This window comes from Dromaius novaehollandiae, chromosome 1 (genome assembly GCF_036370855.1).
Source record: "Dromaius novaehollandiae isolate bDroNov1 chromosome 1, bDroNov1.hap1, whole genome shotgun sequence".
NCBI classification, from domain to species: Eukaryota; Metazoa; Chordata; class Aves; order Casuariiformes; family Dromaiidae; genus Dromaius; species Dromaius novaehollandiae.
Window position 1 is genome coordinate 210,684,151 of NC_088098.1, and position 16,702 is coordinate 210,700,852.

General features: G+C 43.0%; 1 protein-coding gene across 3 annotated transcripts in view; it reads left to right on the forward strand.

Annotated features, from left to right (window-relative positions):
* ME3 (malic enzyme 3) overlaps positions 1-16,702 on the forward strand; it is a 125,631-nt gene that overhangs the window by 79,604 nt on the left and 29,325 nt on the right. For all 3 annotated transcript variants that reach the window (XM_064505160.1, XM_026106069.2, XM_026106068.2), the window contains exons 4-6: positions 2,712-2,787; positions 8,452-8,613; positions 11,137-11,240. In XM_064505160.1, the coding sequence (XP_064361230.1) occupies positions 2,712-2,787; positions 8,452-8,613; positions 11,137-11,240 (342 nt within the window). The remainder of the gene's footprint in view (positions 1-2,711; positions 2,788-8,451; positions 8,614-11,136; positions 11,241-16,702) is intronic.

The window sequence follows — 16,702 nt, forward strand, 5'->3', positions numbered from 1 at the left end:
AGACTGATATCTCTCTTCTCACAGATCTGGAGCAGGGGTTGGAAAGCAGCCCACTGCCCTCCCGAGACATCACGCAGAGCCAGGAGTTCTTTTGAGGGAGTGGGTATTCGTCTTTTCTGCTTTGTATGAAACTAGACGTTCACCAAGCAGCAAGACAGGTGATGGGCAGAGAGCTGGGTTTCAACTTCTGCTGCAAGCACTGGCTATCTTTCAGAGGTTAAATAGCTCATGGGTTCCTCTCAGCACTAAAGACATGTGAATAGAGGAAGCATATATCTAGACACTTGAGTAATAGGCATCTTTATTATATTCAGAATATACCACATTAAAGCAGTAGCATCCTTTTTAAAAACATTGTAACTTGAAATAACTGCAGTGATGTTGCTAATTTGTGCTTTTAATCCCTGGTTATTGAGTTCTTTCTGAATGTAGAAGGCGGCAGTACAGTACCTCCTTTCTATGGAGACTAACCTCTGAGAATAATGCCTTTGAGGTAGGCCATGTGTATGTGATTAATTTGTTGGTTACTGGGCACAGTTTTAAAGAATTATGCTGAATAAAGGGACCAGTACTTCCCTTTTCTCGCAGTTCTGATCTTTCCGTGTGATTGAGACTTGATTAGTGTAAAAGGCATCACTGTTTTATTTTTCTTGTTTTCCAAGTTGAGCTTTTTCATTAAGATCCCACAGTTTGCTGTGGGAAGATCTAGGAGGGACGAAGCCCTCCTAGAAGAGTCATATGAGGGAAGTCCTCGCCAGAGAGAGAAGTCCGATTTTGTTTGCTTATTCATTACTAGTATGGACTTACAATGGAAGTTGTTTTCAGGCTCCTTTAAAAATGAGCTTTTTTCTAGCTGATATTTCACATTACAACCTAGACCATGACCTGATCTGAACTTACTGGGGCTGAGCAACAGTAGGGACATGTAAGCATCAAACACTCATTTCTCCGGTGTTCCAGCTGCTTTCCAGCACAATAGTAGTCACTGGCATAACTCCTGCATTTCTGATCAGATAATAAGGCAAGGAAAATGGGAGCCTCAGCCTTCCAGGTGAAGTCATCAAGTCAGAGCCCTTGATTTATGCTCATTAGAGGATTCTATGAGCAACATAAGCAGTTTACCGTGAGAGGCATATGGAGGAGGCTGCTGCTTTGGGGTCACCCCTGCTAAAATGGAGCTTAAAATGCCAAAATAGCTGAGCAGAGATTAGTCAATGTGAATAATATTATCCTGGGATTGGAAGTATCCATGGTAAGGATACTATTTTTTATTATAACAGCAAACAGGAGAAAAATAAGCTGCTGATCTAAAACACATTCCAAGTGTGCTGTCTTCCAGGTCCTGGTTTTATTAAAAAGATGGCATTTTCTTTAAACAGTGATGACCTTTGTTTTGAGAAGAGTTTAACCTTAATGCCATCAGGTATTGTTACTGCAATACCTCATACTGAAGTTTCATCCAAACATTTAATTTTCTGTTTCACTTCTCATAATTTTCGGTGTTTTTCATTAGGCAAATGCAGGTGTCGAAAAAATGGAGTCAGATAATCAGGTAAAAAAAGAGTGTTATAAAGGCAAGTTTGGACTGGTCAAGGCAAAGGCCATGGCAAATATTGATCGAAATGCCCTTATTACAAGGGGTACACATGGGGAATGCTTTGCACTAGTCAACACTGATTTTACTGACAAGGTATGGTATGGAGTTACTGAATGAAGTTGTATATGCATATCAAACCTATATGGTGGACAGCCAGTGTCTCAATATCTTACGTCCTTGTAAGGGTAACTGCAGTTCTAGCCCCAAGGCCACAGCTACTTGTAGAGCCGAGGCTAGATGAACAGAGTGAGACAAGCTTCCCTTGAAATGTTAATAGTCCCTGGAGACAAAGAGCAAGAGGGCAGACAGTTTTAAGGAGCTAAACAGTATTCTCTGAGATCATCTGGCATAGCATGGCAAAGGCTTGACAAGAACCCAGCCCTCCTCAATCCCAGAGTGGTGTCCTGCTCCTGAGACTACTCCACCTCATCAGGAACCTGCTCAGCTTGGATCTAACTGTAGCTCTCTACAGTATAGTTGTTAATATCAAAAGAAGTTGTCTAGACCCCCTATATAATCTGTTGAAACAGGTGTTTCTGGAACATGATTCAGCTCATTCTGGGTAGATCTCTAAAACAGGTCAGATTATCAAACTCTGGAAGGGCTTAGAAGTGTTCAGAGTTCTTCTGACTAGAGAGGGATGAGTAGCTCTGAAGTAGCCATCCTCATGGTTAACATCCTTACTTGGATGAGAAAAATCATACTTTCATTGTTTGAACTGCCAGCAATAAGGTTCTCGTGACAGAGTTTCTAAGAAGGCTTTAAGTAAAATCATCAGCCTCCCCTACATTTAGCAGAATTATTTTAACAAGAAAGTTCTTTTGGGATAAGTCTAAGTTTGCTCCCCAAAACAAATTTCACAAAGGTGGGATGACTTGTCAACCTGACTGTTGAATTAAGTTGCCATTAAGGATCTTGAGCTTTGGTGTTCTGAAATGAAAACTGAACTTGGTATTAGTTATCCCCAGAGGTCTCATTTACATGCCAGTGAATAGCCTGTGTTTGTGCTCTGTAGCTTATTTCCCTGCATTTTCAAGTTTTACTTGTTTTATTTTATCTTAGAGTTACTGATTTTTTTACAAGGTTTCCTTTTCTTTTTCCTTTTCTTTCCTAGGGGGTTGTTTATCACCATTCATGACAAAGGACATATTGCGACAATGCTAAACTCTTGGCCTGAAGAAAATATTAAGGTATGTGTCATGTCCTCTGTGGATGGGGAAACTATAGGGAATTGAGTGCAAAATGTGATATTGAATGGAACTGCTTGGCATTATTACAGAATTGCTGTTTAAAAGGACAAGATAAGAAATATTCCCTCCCTCAAAGAGCTTCCAGGCCAGCAATTGCACCTCAGAGACTCTAACATGTATGAGCTCAAAACCATCTTTATCAAAGGTAGCAGGACCTTGGTCAATAAAAAGTATGCACTGTAATAAATTTTTGCAGGATGGGGCCCTGGCCAAGACCTAAGATATGGATATTGAAGCTAACCTGCAACTTTTTTAGATATACCAAGGCTCTTAAGATATATGTGTAGCTAACTTGCTTGTAGGACTCATTCCCAAATCCAGTGAGTCATGCAGCCTCCAGAACACTGCCAACTTTCCAGATAATGTTTGATATCCAGCAGCTGAAAAAGCTACTTACATCCCACCCAAAAAGTGATCTTTTGAAGTGTTTTTCACTAAAGCTTAGGGGCAGGCAAGTCCCTGGCATGAAATAAAGTCAACACTAAAGACAGGTCATGCCAATCACCTCCTTCATCATTTTGAAAATATGTGTGCCTGGGAATTCCCCTGGCTGTGGACAGAACTTCAGTCTCATATCATTCAGCTGTTTCTCCCAGGAACAAAGCTGAGAAAACCTTGCAAACATTTTCCATTTCTAAGAAGAAGAAACAGTATTTAACATGTTTCCAGAAGAAGTAATCATATTCCTGTAACCTTGCCTTTGGAACCAGGGAGAAAAATGCAGACTAGATATTTTGTCCTTGCTCTGTCCAAAGATCTCAGTATTTCCAGTTCTTTCTGACTCAGGATTGTTAGCAGAACTCCCTATGGCCAAGAGAGATGTTTTTGCAGTTGGGGAACCTGGCACAGAAAGGTTGAACACTGTTGTTGAAACAGCCCCCTCTGGCACCCAAAACAGACCGTAGGAAGTGCAGTGATCCGTGGAAGAGATTCAGACTATCTACTTTCCCAATCTGCCAGACCATAGAGGCAATTAATTTCATCAGTATTTCTGTTTTGGACTGCAGGTTTCCATATATGTTTGTACACAGAATTCTCCATGCCTGAACTGGTAGGCACTTGAGCATTATTGTGATTTTGAGATAAGTAGGGAGGCACCTGAACTGCACCTAAGTCCCTGGAGGAACTTCATTTTTTAGACAAGCTCAGAACACACTGAATACTGGCAGCAGTAAGTCCCATTAAAGACAGTGAAGAAATAGCTGGAGACACTGCCCCACATTTTGCTTCAGGGTTCCTTAGAGCCTTATGGCAACAGCACTTGCCACGGAAATGGGAAACCTGGGTCATAGGCCTGGTTCCCCTGCCTGGAAGGGCTGGAAGAGTGCTCTGCCGAGGTTAGCAAAGCCTCAGCCAAGCTCTGATGTGACCGCTCTGGAAGAATCACAGTGCCAGAAGTAGAACAAGCAAGGAGGAGGCCATTTCTGAGCATATTCATGTGGCAGCCTGTTTTTGTGTGTCTGTTCCAGGGTTGCTAATGAATCCTGCCAGGAAGAGACATTGGATAAAACGCACGCAGTTCTCATCAGTGCCTCCCTCTTGCTAAGTTTCTCTCTCATTCCTTAATCTTGTTTTCTGTTTTCTGTTTTCTGCACTGTGGCCCAGCTACAGCAGGAGAGATGCAGAGGTTCATGCAAGATAGCACTGTGGTAAGGCTGTCCTGGGGAATGGGAGCTGTGGGTTCAAACCACCTCAAGCGGACAAGAGTTTAGAAGTTGTATCTCCTGTTCATAGACAAGTGTGCCACCCTGCAGGCTATGGGATTGGCCTGCCTGCCCTCCCTCCCTCAACAGGATGCTTATCCTGAGAAGTACACTCAGTATTTTGAATCTCAGGCAGATAGAGCCATTCAGACTAGTCCCTGAACATACTGTTTTCTGTTGGTGGGCTAAAGGCAGAGCATCAATTCTTCCTAGAAAGCTTGAGCTTGTGTGATCAATATAGAGAGGTGGGAATGATAACAAAGGCACTTACCTCTCTTCATTGCCCAGGGAGCTTGTAGGTGAGCTTAGTGCTCTGGATCACTCTGCTGGGCTAGATCACTCCTCCTTAGGCGTTGCAGTACTGAGCTACTCGCCTACAGCGCGTGACTGAGTACAGCCTATGGTCCAGATTCATCTCAGTTAATGTCAGCTGTCTAAAGACTCAATGCCTAATCTCAACTTGTTAATACTACTTCAGTGATCAATGAAGAGGAAGATGAGCATCTTCAAAGAGAGATAACATCTTTCATCCCTTACCAAAACAGGTGTTGGATGGAGAAGACACTGTGGAGATTTCTGTCCCTCCACATCAGCTATCAAAGCAGCTTAGAAATTGGCTAGGTGATTGGCTTAAACTGCACACCTAACTTATAGGCAAAGACTTGACCAGAGTCATCAAGTTTGTAGCACAGAAAAAGGTAGAAAACAGGTTTCTAATTGTTGATTTAGTTAGCATTGGTGGTTCAGTTAGGAGTGGTTTCTCCTCCTGGTGGTTCAGCTAGAAGAGTTTCTCCTCGTCAGCCAGAGATTAATGTCCTGTTTATTGAGTGTTGACCGTGTGGTGGTGATTGATTAAAAACATAATTTTAATGTGCTTGTCAGGTATCCACTGCAACTTTGCTTTTTATTTTTTGAATCCAAAGAACTATAAACAAATATGAATCCAAGTTCCTCCCTCCAATATACACAGCAGCAAATGTCTTTCATGCTGTATTTTCTACTTTCCTGTATTTTTTAAGTGTTCTGTACCTTCGAGAGCTTTGGTACCTATACAGCACACCACTTCTAAGACTGAAGAAAGGTACTCTCTCTGATGGGTGTACAAGTGCTATCGAGAAGTTTTCAGGCTATGCTTAACTCTTTTTCAAAAAATATTCTCTACATAGTTAGAATTTTGAATTTTTTTCCATCAGTTTCAGGATAAACCAGTCCCAGTGTATGCAGTCGCTGTTTTCCATATTCCAATTACTGCCTTCCAGTCCCAATTGCATCCTCTGGGTGTGGAGAAGAAGTGAGTGCACACCCAGAAACAGATGGAGCCCACCCAAAAAAGAGACTTTCCCATCACTGGCTAACACTTCTCATTGACTCAGAGGGAAAAACAAATATGAAAATATCCCAAAATGGAGGAGAATACGGGTATTACTGTCATGGTTATGAGTCTACCCCAGAAGGGCATGTTCAACCTCTAGCCTAAGAACAGGTATATAGTCCTTTTAGTTTAAATAGGTTTTTCATTGAAGGTTCGCTGTAAGGGAATTCTAACTCCTAGTGACAAGAAACTGGCAACAGCACAACAGCAAATATTCTGAGTATAGCAGGACTGTTTCAAAATAATCCCCGTTACATATAGATTGTCACTATTATTATGTGCATTACAACCCTGGAATATATCGCGCACATTACCACTCTAAAACTACTAGAGGTTTGGGTTGTTTTTTTTTTTTGGCTAAAAAGCAAAATGGATGTAAAAGGCAAAATAGATGCATATGTGCACTGTGTATCTTTGATTTCTCCTCAGGCTTAGTCCTGAACTATGCAATGTAATTTAGTGTAATTCTTTTCTCCCATTACAAGCAGTAGGTTAAGTTAAGGCAGAAAATATCCTTGGGAGACGTATATACTTTATGTTGAATAAAAGCATCTGACTTTTCATCATGAAGCCATAGTGCAAAAGTTTAAGTCCTTTCAAGTTTCTCCCTTTAATCATCTGAAATAGGCAGGAGAGGACACTGAAACAGGAAAATGGAGAAAGAGGTTTATTCCACTCTTAAACAAGGAAATGCTTCTGCATCCTAGCATATCTTTATTATACCCCCAAAAACAAAGTACATCTGGTGAAATGTATCGGTGAGCTTCTAATCTGTCATTCTCTTTATTTCTTGCTGAAGCACATGCATGTGTGTGTCCTAAGTTTGGCGTTAACTTTGCAGATCAGCAAATAAAGAACTTCTCCACAGTCTTCTCCTTTGAAATCCAAGCTAGATTGTGCTTTTGAGTCACCCGCAGTCCAGTAATCTATTTGATGTGAGCGCTCTGTTCTCCGAAGTGCTGTGACAGCATTGAAAGTTGAGGTTTGTTATTGTATTTACAGCTTTTCTCCCACAGTGGGAATGGACTCCAGTATCTTCCTGTTCTTACTGGGTTTCAGAGCTGCCCACAAGAGTGCCTGACCCTGGGGACAAAACTAACATACATAGTAGTTGACCTAAAATATGTGAACCTTTGTCAGAGCTTCTTGTTCCTTTGCCTCCTGAAGTCTGGATGATGTAAAGTGTGGGTTGCATAGCTCAGCTTTGGACTTCTAATTTGAACAGTGTTAAGCAGGCTTTTATTTCCTGTCACAAGGAAAAGATACAGTAAAGAGAAAAGCAGGAAGTCACAGAACAGAGATTTGGGTGAGGTAGCACATCACAGTATTGCTGAAATGCAGAAGGCCAATTGCACAAAGAGTTAAATGGCAATTGTTTAACTCCCAGTTAGGTGGGAAAAAGGTTTAATATTAAATACATGGTGTAGAGACCTCTCCACTAAGTGGAGGTATCTATGGCCCCTGCATGTGAACAAGGTTCCCTCAGCCCCCTTTATAGTCAACAGAGTGAAACAGATACTTCCGAGGCAGAGTGAATCTAGTCTATTTTAGGTGTCAACACAGAGATGAGTGCAGTTGTGCCTTAATGGTTTCTGCTTCTTTACTGACTATGAAGGGAGCACAGGATGACTTGCTCTGGTGAAGACACTTGCAGCGTAAATGACTGCATCTGGTGAGAAGAGCCCTGACCAAAGGCTTTAGATGAACTTGTCTAGATGAGAGGGGAGTGCATGGACTGACATCCTGGTGCATATGCCTCCAGTGGGTTTGCACGGCTCCTCTGCAGCCCATGCTGCTAACAGTGCAAACGACTTCTGTCTGCCTGCCTTGCAGTCAACAGTCTGCTGCAGTGTAGACATCTCCTAAGTAACCATTGACCAATTCCCCCTCTACTCTTTTTGCTTCTATTCCTTTCTTCTACCCTTCTGAATGTCTGTGTGCTTTCCTTATTCCCCTCCCCATTTTGGGTCATATCTGTTGCAAACTCAGTGCTATCTCACTACTGCTGTCAGAGACACCAGGGGCAAGAGGAGCAAGTTATAATGAGTTTTGCTTTGATTTTCTGTTGGCCACTCTACAGCTACTCTACAGGAGTGTGAAGACATGAGCTGGTTACTTCCACAAAAGCTGTTCATGAGCAAAGGTGTTTTTGCACAGAGCTCTTTTTCTAGTAGTGCAGTGACGAAAGAGAGGAAAAATCAGAGCCAGATCTCTTTTATGCAGCTTCTGACTGTACAGCTGGGAGTGCACAAAGAGCCATGCTTACTGGGGTCTGCTACCACACAACTGCAATGTTGGCAAGCAGAACTGCTGTACTCCCACACTGAGTGCAGCATACCCATCGGTCACATTATCTCCTCCCCCAAAATGAACAGCCCTGTATCATCAATAGCTAATTAAAATGGCATCACGTAGAAGGAACAGATATCCATTGCACAATGCAACTGCAAAATGGCACTGGTATGAAGACAGTGGAGCTGGTTTTGCTACTAGAGCCTTGGCAACAGTGGTCTCTTTTGATCCTCCTAGGCTATCGTGGTGACAGATGGAGAGAGGATTCTCGGATTAGGAGATCTAGGAAGTTATGGCATGGGTATCCCAGTGGGGAAGCTCGCTTTGTACACGGCTTGTGGTGGAGTTCACCCACAACAGTGTCTCCCTGTCCTGCTGGATGTTGGCACAGACAATGAGGTAAGACTTAGAGTTTTTCATGAATCTGACAGGGGGAGGAATTGTTGAGATTGATGCTTAACTCTGAGGCCAGGTCCTTAAATGTGGAAGCAAAGCCAGAGACATGCAAGATCAAACGATGGCTAGACCAGCACTGCAGGGAAGTGGCCAGGTTGCATTGCTGTTTAATGGTCAAGAAGCTTTTGTTTCTGTGGGAAACTGAAATAAACACTGAATAACCTTCTGGCCCCATGATTAGAAGACTCAGAGCATTGCCAGTTGGAAGCCTTGCCATCTTTCAGCATGGCAAGGTGAATTAAAAGATTTCAGCCAGGAAGATACAGATTTATTCTTCCTGTGGTAATTGTGAGGAAACAGACAGATGCCCGTGTCTGCGTGGAGGTGACTGTATTCCAGCAAATGGAGAATCCCTGGTGGGTAGTTTGTGGATGATTAATTTCAGTGTTTTGTCAGATTGCACACTTTACTGCACATGGTAACCAGACAGGAGGACTCCGTCTATTTGCAGAATTTTGCCGTATGACTCTGGCTCTGAAAGGCTGAAGTGCAGCGTTTTAGCAATGCCAGAATGGACATCTGTGAGGGTGTCTTTTTTTTTTTTTAATGAATATCCTATGGTTATTTGTGATGGCCAGGGCTTATCCATGGCTGTAAAATGTACTTGTGTCTCACTTGACCCTGAGTGAACCGAACATGTTTCTTGAGAGAAATAACAAATCTGGGGTATAAAAGCTTTGAGCTTGTGTATGAAGAGGTACTTCCATGGGTGCCTGACATTCTCAGACACTCATTGGAAAGCTAGATTTTCAGGACCTCTTTGGCTCAAGCCCCAGGTCTCTCATACTGGACACTTGAAAAGAAAGCAAACAAAATCAGTGGCCACAGATGACATCTAGCATGAGGTTCCCAATCATCTCTTCTGTCTCTGGTCCCAGAATTCTTGTATCTCTTTGGTGCAGTGGCCAGTCCATGAGGGGCCTGGGTGCAGGTGCTTCCCCACTCACTGCTGAACGTGCATGACCATCTGTTTCCACCTCAGTATGCAAAGGGACACTACAATCCAGAGCAGCACACTGGGTGATTTTTAGGTGTCTTCAAGAGTAGCTGGTATCAGAGAAAGGACTTCCAAGATCAGTCTCCGAGGTTTGGATAGTTTCATCCTGTCCAAGTTGCCATGTAGTTTATGTGTCCAGGAGCTTCTCTGTGGAAGCAATTTCCAGAGCTGGGATTAAGGTGTAGGAGTAGCACAGTTTCCAGACCTGTGTTTTGACCATAAGCCTCCCTCACAATACAATTAATTAGTTAATTTAATGGCTTTCTCATGTGCAGAAATCCAGCCTCACCCAAACCTAAGCACACCCCAGAAGCATCCTGCACCAGGTGTGAACTCATTCTATCATCACCATTTTGTCAGTGCTGAGCTCACCTGTGAGAGAATTTTATACTCTGCAAACAGGCCCTAGAGCTGTATGAACAACCAGTGAATTAATACAAATGAGTCTGCTTTCTGTTTCATGCCCCTGAAGAGTTAGTGTATCAAACTCAAACAAAAACCTCTTTTATCTTTCCTGTTAAAGGAAAATAGCTGTGGCTAGAAAAACAGATCTAATTTTAGTTCCACCAACATTTCAAGCCCATTTGGCTACAGGACAATAGACTGGTGATGGGTTGTCCTCTTCTTACTTTGATGATTCAGTTCCTGGAATCAGGAGGGAGCTCTAGTTGCTTTGTAGTGACTCACTGAGGTGTTGGCCCACCTGTCTCCTGCCACTGTCTGTCCTGTGATTTTCCCCAAGTTACTGCTGTTTCCTTGCTGAGCCAGCCCTTTGACATATGGATCCTAACTTAACACCCTGACATACGGATCCTAACTTAACACCTGGTGGATTGGCTGGAGGAATGGCCCTTTTTTATATTCACAGCAGGAGCTAGAAAATAAACTGATCTGTGTTAAGAAAATATTCTGCCGTGACAACTGCAGATAACTAGAGCTAAGTGCTAGCTAAAGGGCACGGGAACCTTCTAGCAGCTGATTACTGGTTCTGGTCAGCTCTGGGCTAGCTCCTGAAGGCCTCAATGACGGGTCATTTCAGGTTACTGCAGGCGAGCTTCATTGCTCAAAGCACTGTTTGGTCAACACCCTTCCTTCAGTGAGAAATCAAGAACTGATTGAGCAGTAAACGCTCCCTGCACAAGGTCATCTTTAATCACTACTAGTGAGAGACACACCTTGGTAGAGTGTTTTGGTAGACTGTTTCTGTTCTGGGGATGCAGAGCTTCATTTCCTGTTGTAGTCCAACAAACACTAAGTTCCTCCAACTGTATCTCCACAAAAAGATAGTCTGTAGCACAAGTTACCTTGTCATGGATCTGCCTTATGATCTGGAAGAGCTGTGTAAAGTGGTTTTCAGTACATAATGAAACTAATATGACTAAAACAGACAAACGTTTTGGGAGGCTAGGGCATAAATCTCCCTCCGGCCATGGAAGAGACACTGTCAACAGAATTCCTTTGTGTCCTAGGCTCTCCTGAATGATCCACTCTATATTGGACTGAAACACAAGAGGGTTCGTGGGAAACAATACGACGAACTGATTGATGAGTTTATGCAGGCAGTTACCAACAAGTAAGTGGGATTATATACATGCCTCCTCTGAGCTGCTTCTATTTAAGAACAAATGTTGCAACTCTTGAAATAAACATTAGTCTAATTGATTGTCCAAGCAAAGAAAGGTCATTTAAATGCAAGTCTCCTGGGTGGTCTACAAATGACTCTTTGTGCTTGAGCACTCTATGTCAAGATTATTTATATCTTCAGGGGACCAAAATGGGGCTAACTATTTATATCAATTTCCTGTCCATACAGGCTGGAGGTGTCAAGCATATGCCCTGTAGGCTGTATCTGGCCTCCATCATGCATTTATGGGACTCATTCAGCATAGGCAAAATCTAAACTTTAAGTTGTTTACATTTTGTAAAGGAAGTTTCTATCATTTACCATTGTGAAGAAAATCTTCTAGATGGAAATAGCATGATGTTGTCTGCCTAAGTCTGCAGAAAGCTTATCTGTCACTTACTCTGTAAAAATACAAGCTTCCCTGCTGGCGTTGAAGCCTATGGAGTGAGAAGGCCAGGCTACAACCATCATCTTTTTAATCGTGGGACAGACTGCGTGCAAATTCCCGTTCGCACTGACTGGCTGAGACAGATGATCTCTGATGTACCAGGGAGTCTTGCCATGGACAGAGCTGGGAATTGCATCTCAGTGCTGTCTGTGCACTTCTTGCAGTGCATTTATTTCCTCTGTATGGGAAAAAACAGCATTTTCTGCCTTTCAAAAAGCAACAGATGATGTGGATCAGGAATGGCAGAGAGCTGCAGTCTGTGCCTGATTTATGGGTGCTGCATGTCTGTATGTTGCAGGGTCTGTTCTTTGCAGCTGAAGGAGCTGTGTTGGATCATTTCTCTTTTTTTCTGTCTCCAGTAGGCTCTGTGCATGCGTGTGTCTGTGTGTGTTTATGCAGAAATGGGAGGGAATGGGTGGTACATGCGTCATCAGCCATCAGTTCATTATGTCTCCCTTGAAGTAGGAGACATAATGTCCAGTGGTTAATGGCAACACCTACCCTTCTACTGAGAAGCTTGTCTGTATGTTTGGCCTGACTACCCAGTTGGCTATGGGTGGAGGGATGTGGGAAGTAAGGGTTGAAATGCTGAGGGCCATTCGATCACAACTGATGAACCAAGTTTTGAGAGAGATGAGGGCGTCATGGAGAACTTCAGCATCTATTGATGAGGTGTCTCTTCAGCTTTGTACAGCAGGTACAATGCTGCTTGTAGGACAGGAGTCTCTCTTATGCTGTTCAGCAGCATGATGTAGATATGTTCCATATGATGTAGGTCAGTACATGACCCCTCCAAGGTGCAGTTTCCCACCTACTGTTCAAAGGTACATGTTTTCAGTCAGTTATAACTCTTGTATCTATAAACATGAACACAGTAACACTGCCCTGCCTGAAGGATCAAAAATACCTAAAGGTGACTGCAGAGGAGAGAATTTTGTGTTTGTGTGCCAGTTTGTGCCTCTCTGTATTGGATAAGAAAGCTTGACCCAAATGTTAGTTCACTGCAGTGTAGTTTTACATTAGAAACTTGTGGGTTATTTAAGGGGTGAAATCTCTTAGGGACTAGAAAGCTAGTAAAACACAGCTAAGAAATCAGAAGAGAATCTACAAATTGTACAAATGATTTAAGAGTTGTCAGGGTTGATTTGTGTTTGTTTTTTTGTTTTGACTGTAATCACTAATTAATTCTTCAAGAAAACTGTCCTGTTTCCTTTTGGCCAGGAGACCACAGGGGTATTCCAGTGTCAATATTGATGATAGATATGGAATGAGAACCTGGATCGTGGTCTCAGCTATCATAAATTTGGCTGTGGGATATATGTTTGTGGTGTTAAATGCAGAGCCCGTTGCGCCCACTACTCCCGTGATGTCAGTGACACCGAGGAAGACAATTTGCCTTTTCTGTGGCTGCTGCTGGAGGGAAAGGGTTGGCTGTTATTTTCCTATGTTTAGTTTATGTGAGCTAATCTCCACAGTGAAGGGGGAAGATACTCAGCCACCAAACATTGAGCTCCTATCTTGTGAGGAGGTGATGTCATGTCTAATGCTTTAATGCAAGTACTGGGAATCAAGTTCCCAGGGGTCTCTGTCCGAGTTTTTGTATTTCTCTCAGCCGGGATGAATTGCTCGAATACAGTAAGGCCCAGAAAATTCTCTACAAAGTGGGGCTGGAAAATTCCACTTTGTAGTTCTCCATTCACATCTGTAAAGTGTTTGGAGATCCTTGAGTGAAAGGAGCCATTACCCTGTATTATTATCATGACCACCAGCATCCTTTTAAAAGTCGTTGGAGTGTGATCCTGTAGGAGCTCTGGACTGGGGACTATTTCTGCTATCAGCCTGGGTTTGGCAAACTTACATGGAGCAGATTCATCTGGTCTCAAACTTCCAGTGGAATAACTGGATGCAACCCAGTAGAAATTCTCACTTCTGTTACAAAAGGAAGCAGTGATGGTTCAGAAGGGCAAGAACATGCAACTTTATTGTAGCCTGCTTCCTTGTTTGAGGAAACCTGTGAGTATTAAATGGTGCGATCTTCAGTCTGCTGTGATTTCTTGTGCAAGTGTATAACATCCCATGGAAATTCACGTATCTGTGGAGGAAGCTTTTGGAGTGTCACAAATCTCTTGGAATTTGAAGGGTTCTTTTTCAGCTCGATGTTCATGCAGAAATTCCACCAACTTCCTGAAGGTACTTCAATTTCTCATGGAAACCATTTGTCAGTTCCTTTGCAGGAGCACCTCCCAGCCTGTGAAATAACTGCTGGCTCAAGGGACCTTTGTCACTAAATTGGAATGTGTCAGAGCCCACAGGAAAGCCAGTAGAGTGAAGATATACAGTTCTAATGGAATAATAATATCAAGCAGATGTCAAATTTCTATAGCGGGAGACCCCTGCAGTCAATGGAAAGGGCTCCTAGTCCCATAATAGCCACCTCATAATGGAACTAGGAGTGCGTCAGAGGCTGCAGAGTTAACACTTAAAGTATTTAGAAATAAAGTGTTACTTCTGGGCATTTTTAGGTTAAATAATTAAAGAAAGCCCTTCCTCGAACATCTGGATAAAATATCTGCATTTTCATGGTACTTAAACCTCCATTCATTACCCTTTCACCTAAAATACATAAAATGACTTCCTAACAGGAGTTCCAGATCCTGCACTTCTCTCCTCTTGGGAGGGAACCACATTCAAAATTTGGCCTGTTGAGCTTAGCTTATGACCAAATGAAGAAGCCTAGCAAATTGCTGTTTTCTTACAATGAGTAATACACTTTGTGATGGGAAAATGTAATTATCGTATTTTCCCTCTCCCCATTTAAAAGGCTAAAGGGCAAATCAGCCAATTTTATTCTTGAATTGGTATATTTTTCTAGGCTGGAATACTCACCGAAAGTGTCCAAGAATCATATTAGAATAACCCACAGAATTTCTGGGGCCTGCATATAGGAGCAAATTAATTTTGAAATCAAAAGAGCTGCAGGAGATGCTGTTGTACTGGCATATATTCTCAGTGCACTGCAGAGCATCTAGTCCTCTGACAATATGATGAGGCCTAGTCTATACAGTAACAATATTCTTTACTCCTCCCACTCTATTTCAAAGCAAACTACCACTGCAGGTTTCTTTCTTCCTTCTCGCTTTCTCCTAAACTGATATTGGAGTTATATCATATATAGCTTTATAAACAACTGGACCAGTTATTTATATAAGACCCTCGGTCTCACCCCATGCACTTCTTCTGTGGCTTCGTCATACAGTAACAGTGCGGCTCAGTGGCTCCGAAGGGCCAGAGGTGTTGACGGATGGCCTGTCCCAGAGCTCCAGTCTCCGTTTTGAACGCCGGCCTCGCTTGCTTGCTGAGAGACGCTGAGCATACAGCCTGAGACGCTGGGAGAGGCCCTTCCACACTTCAGCAAACCGCATCGCAGAAGCCTCATCGAGCTGTCATAATTTCACCCCTATTTCCTCTCCCATCACTGCTTATTAACAGGGTGACTGGGGAAACAGAAGTTTTTTCTTTTATCAGCTTGTGCCATATGTCAGAGCACAGAAGACAACGGGAGATCAGCGCTTGATTTTTCAAAAGGGTAGAAGAGGGAAAGTAGCCCTGCTGAGTTTTTTTCTTGTGTTTATTTTATACCTGATTTCTGTTTGCCTAATCCCTTCCCAGTGATTTACGCACGAACAAGGAGCTGCAGATCAGGGCAGAACAAGCAGAGCCTGTCCCCCAACAAGCCATCTCTGTTTCAGCAGTTCTCCAGTGGCGTGGCTCACAAATTCAGCAGCACCTTCCTGAAACAAAATCACCAGTACAGTTGCCCCCTGTATTATTTATTCAGATGTGATTCTTGTTAGCTGGTAAATTGATCCAGAAGGTCTAGAGTTAAGTGTCTAGGCGTCACCGGCATCCACAAAGCCCTTGCATAATCCTGCTAACATCTAAAGTCGCTCAGCATCTGCGTGAGTAGGCCTGCACACTGTCGCTAGTGCCCTGGCAGGGCTGAACTGCTGGTGTTTTAGACCCACATCAGTCTTCATGGGAATACAAGGTAGATACTCTCCTTGCCCACCTCTGCTAATCACCACATCCAGAGGAACTCTGACACCATCCAGAAGGGAGAAGTGATGGGGATGGGGAGAGCCACCACTTCTGTCCAGTATTCCAGTTTGCTGCTCTCTCAGCTTCTCTCTCAGCTCCAGTCAGTTGTCTCTGAATCGCTCTGGGGAGATGCTCTCCCTCTTCCACCTTGTTGAAGACTGCTCTGGTTTCATACAAGAACACTCTTCTGGAGCAAGAACCTCGGTTTCCCCAACCCTGTTGAGTCTCTCCCCACTAAGCCACAATACTGGGGGAAACAGCAGCATCTCTTCCTTCTCCTTCATCTTCTCACAATCTTTAAAAATAAGGTCTTTTTTTTTTCCTGTCTTTTAATTTATAGGCTTCAGGTGCCTAACTCTAGGAGACAGATGTCTCCTCCTGATCCTGAGAAAGATGGATGTGTCTCTACCTTTCCACCAACATAAGGCTAAATAGCCATCTCCAAGTGTTTTGCCACTTGGCACAGAGCAAGAAGTCACAAGTGTCAATGGTAGTGGCTGTTGGCATGGTTCCACTGATGGGTTGTAGTACCCACCACTACCCATGCTGTTACGACATTCAGTTGACGAAGACATTTGTGACCATCACATGAGACCTTGTGTAGTAATTAAGTCCACATTTGGTGTTGGCAGTAAGACCCCAAACAGAGTTTGGCTTCACTTAATTTCCATTTCTTTTAACAAAGTTTACCAAGAGAACTAGTTATTTATTCTCCATTTCTCTTTCCATGGGGCTGAGAACTAGAAGTTCCTCTCGCCAATCTCAAGCAGAGGTGAAGAGGTCTAAACCTGCAAACCTGTGCTGTCGAAAATGATGCATTGTAGTTAATGACTGAGAGCAGGAAAAGATGTGGTGGTGTCTGAAG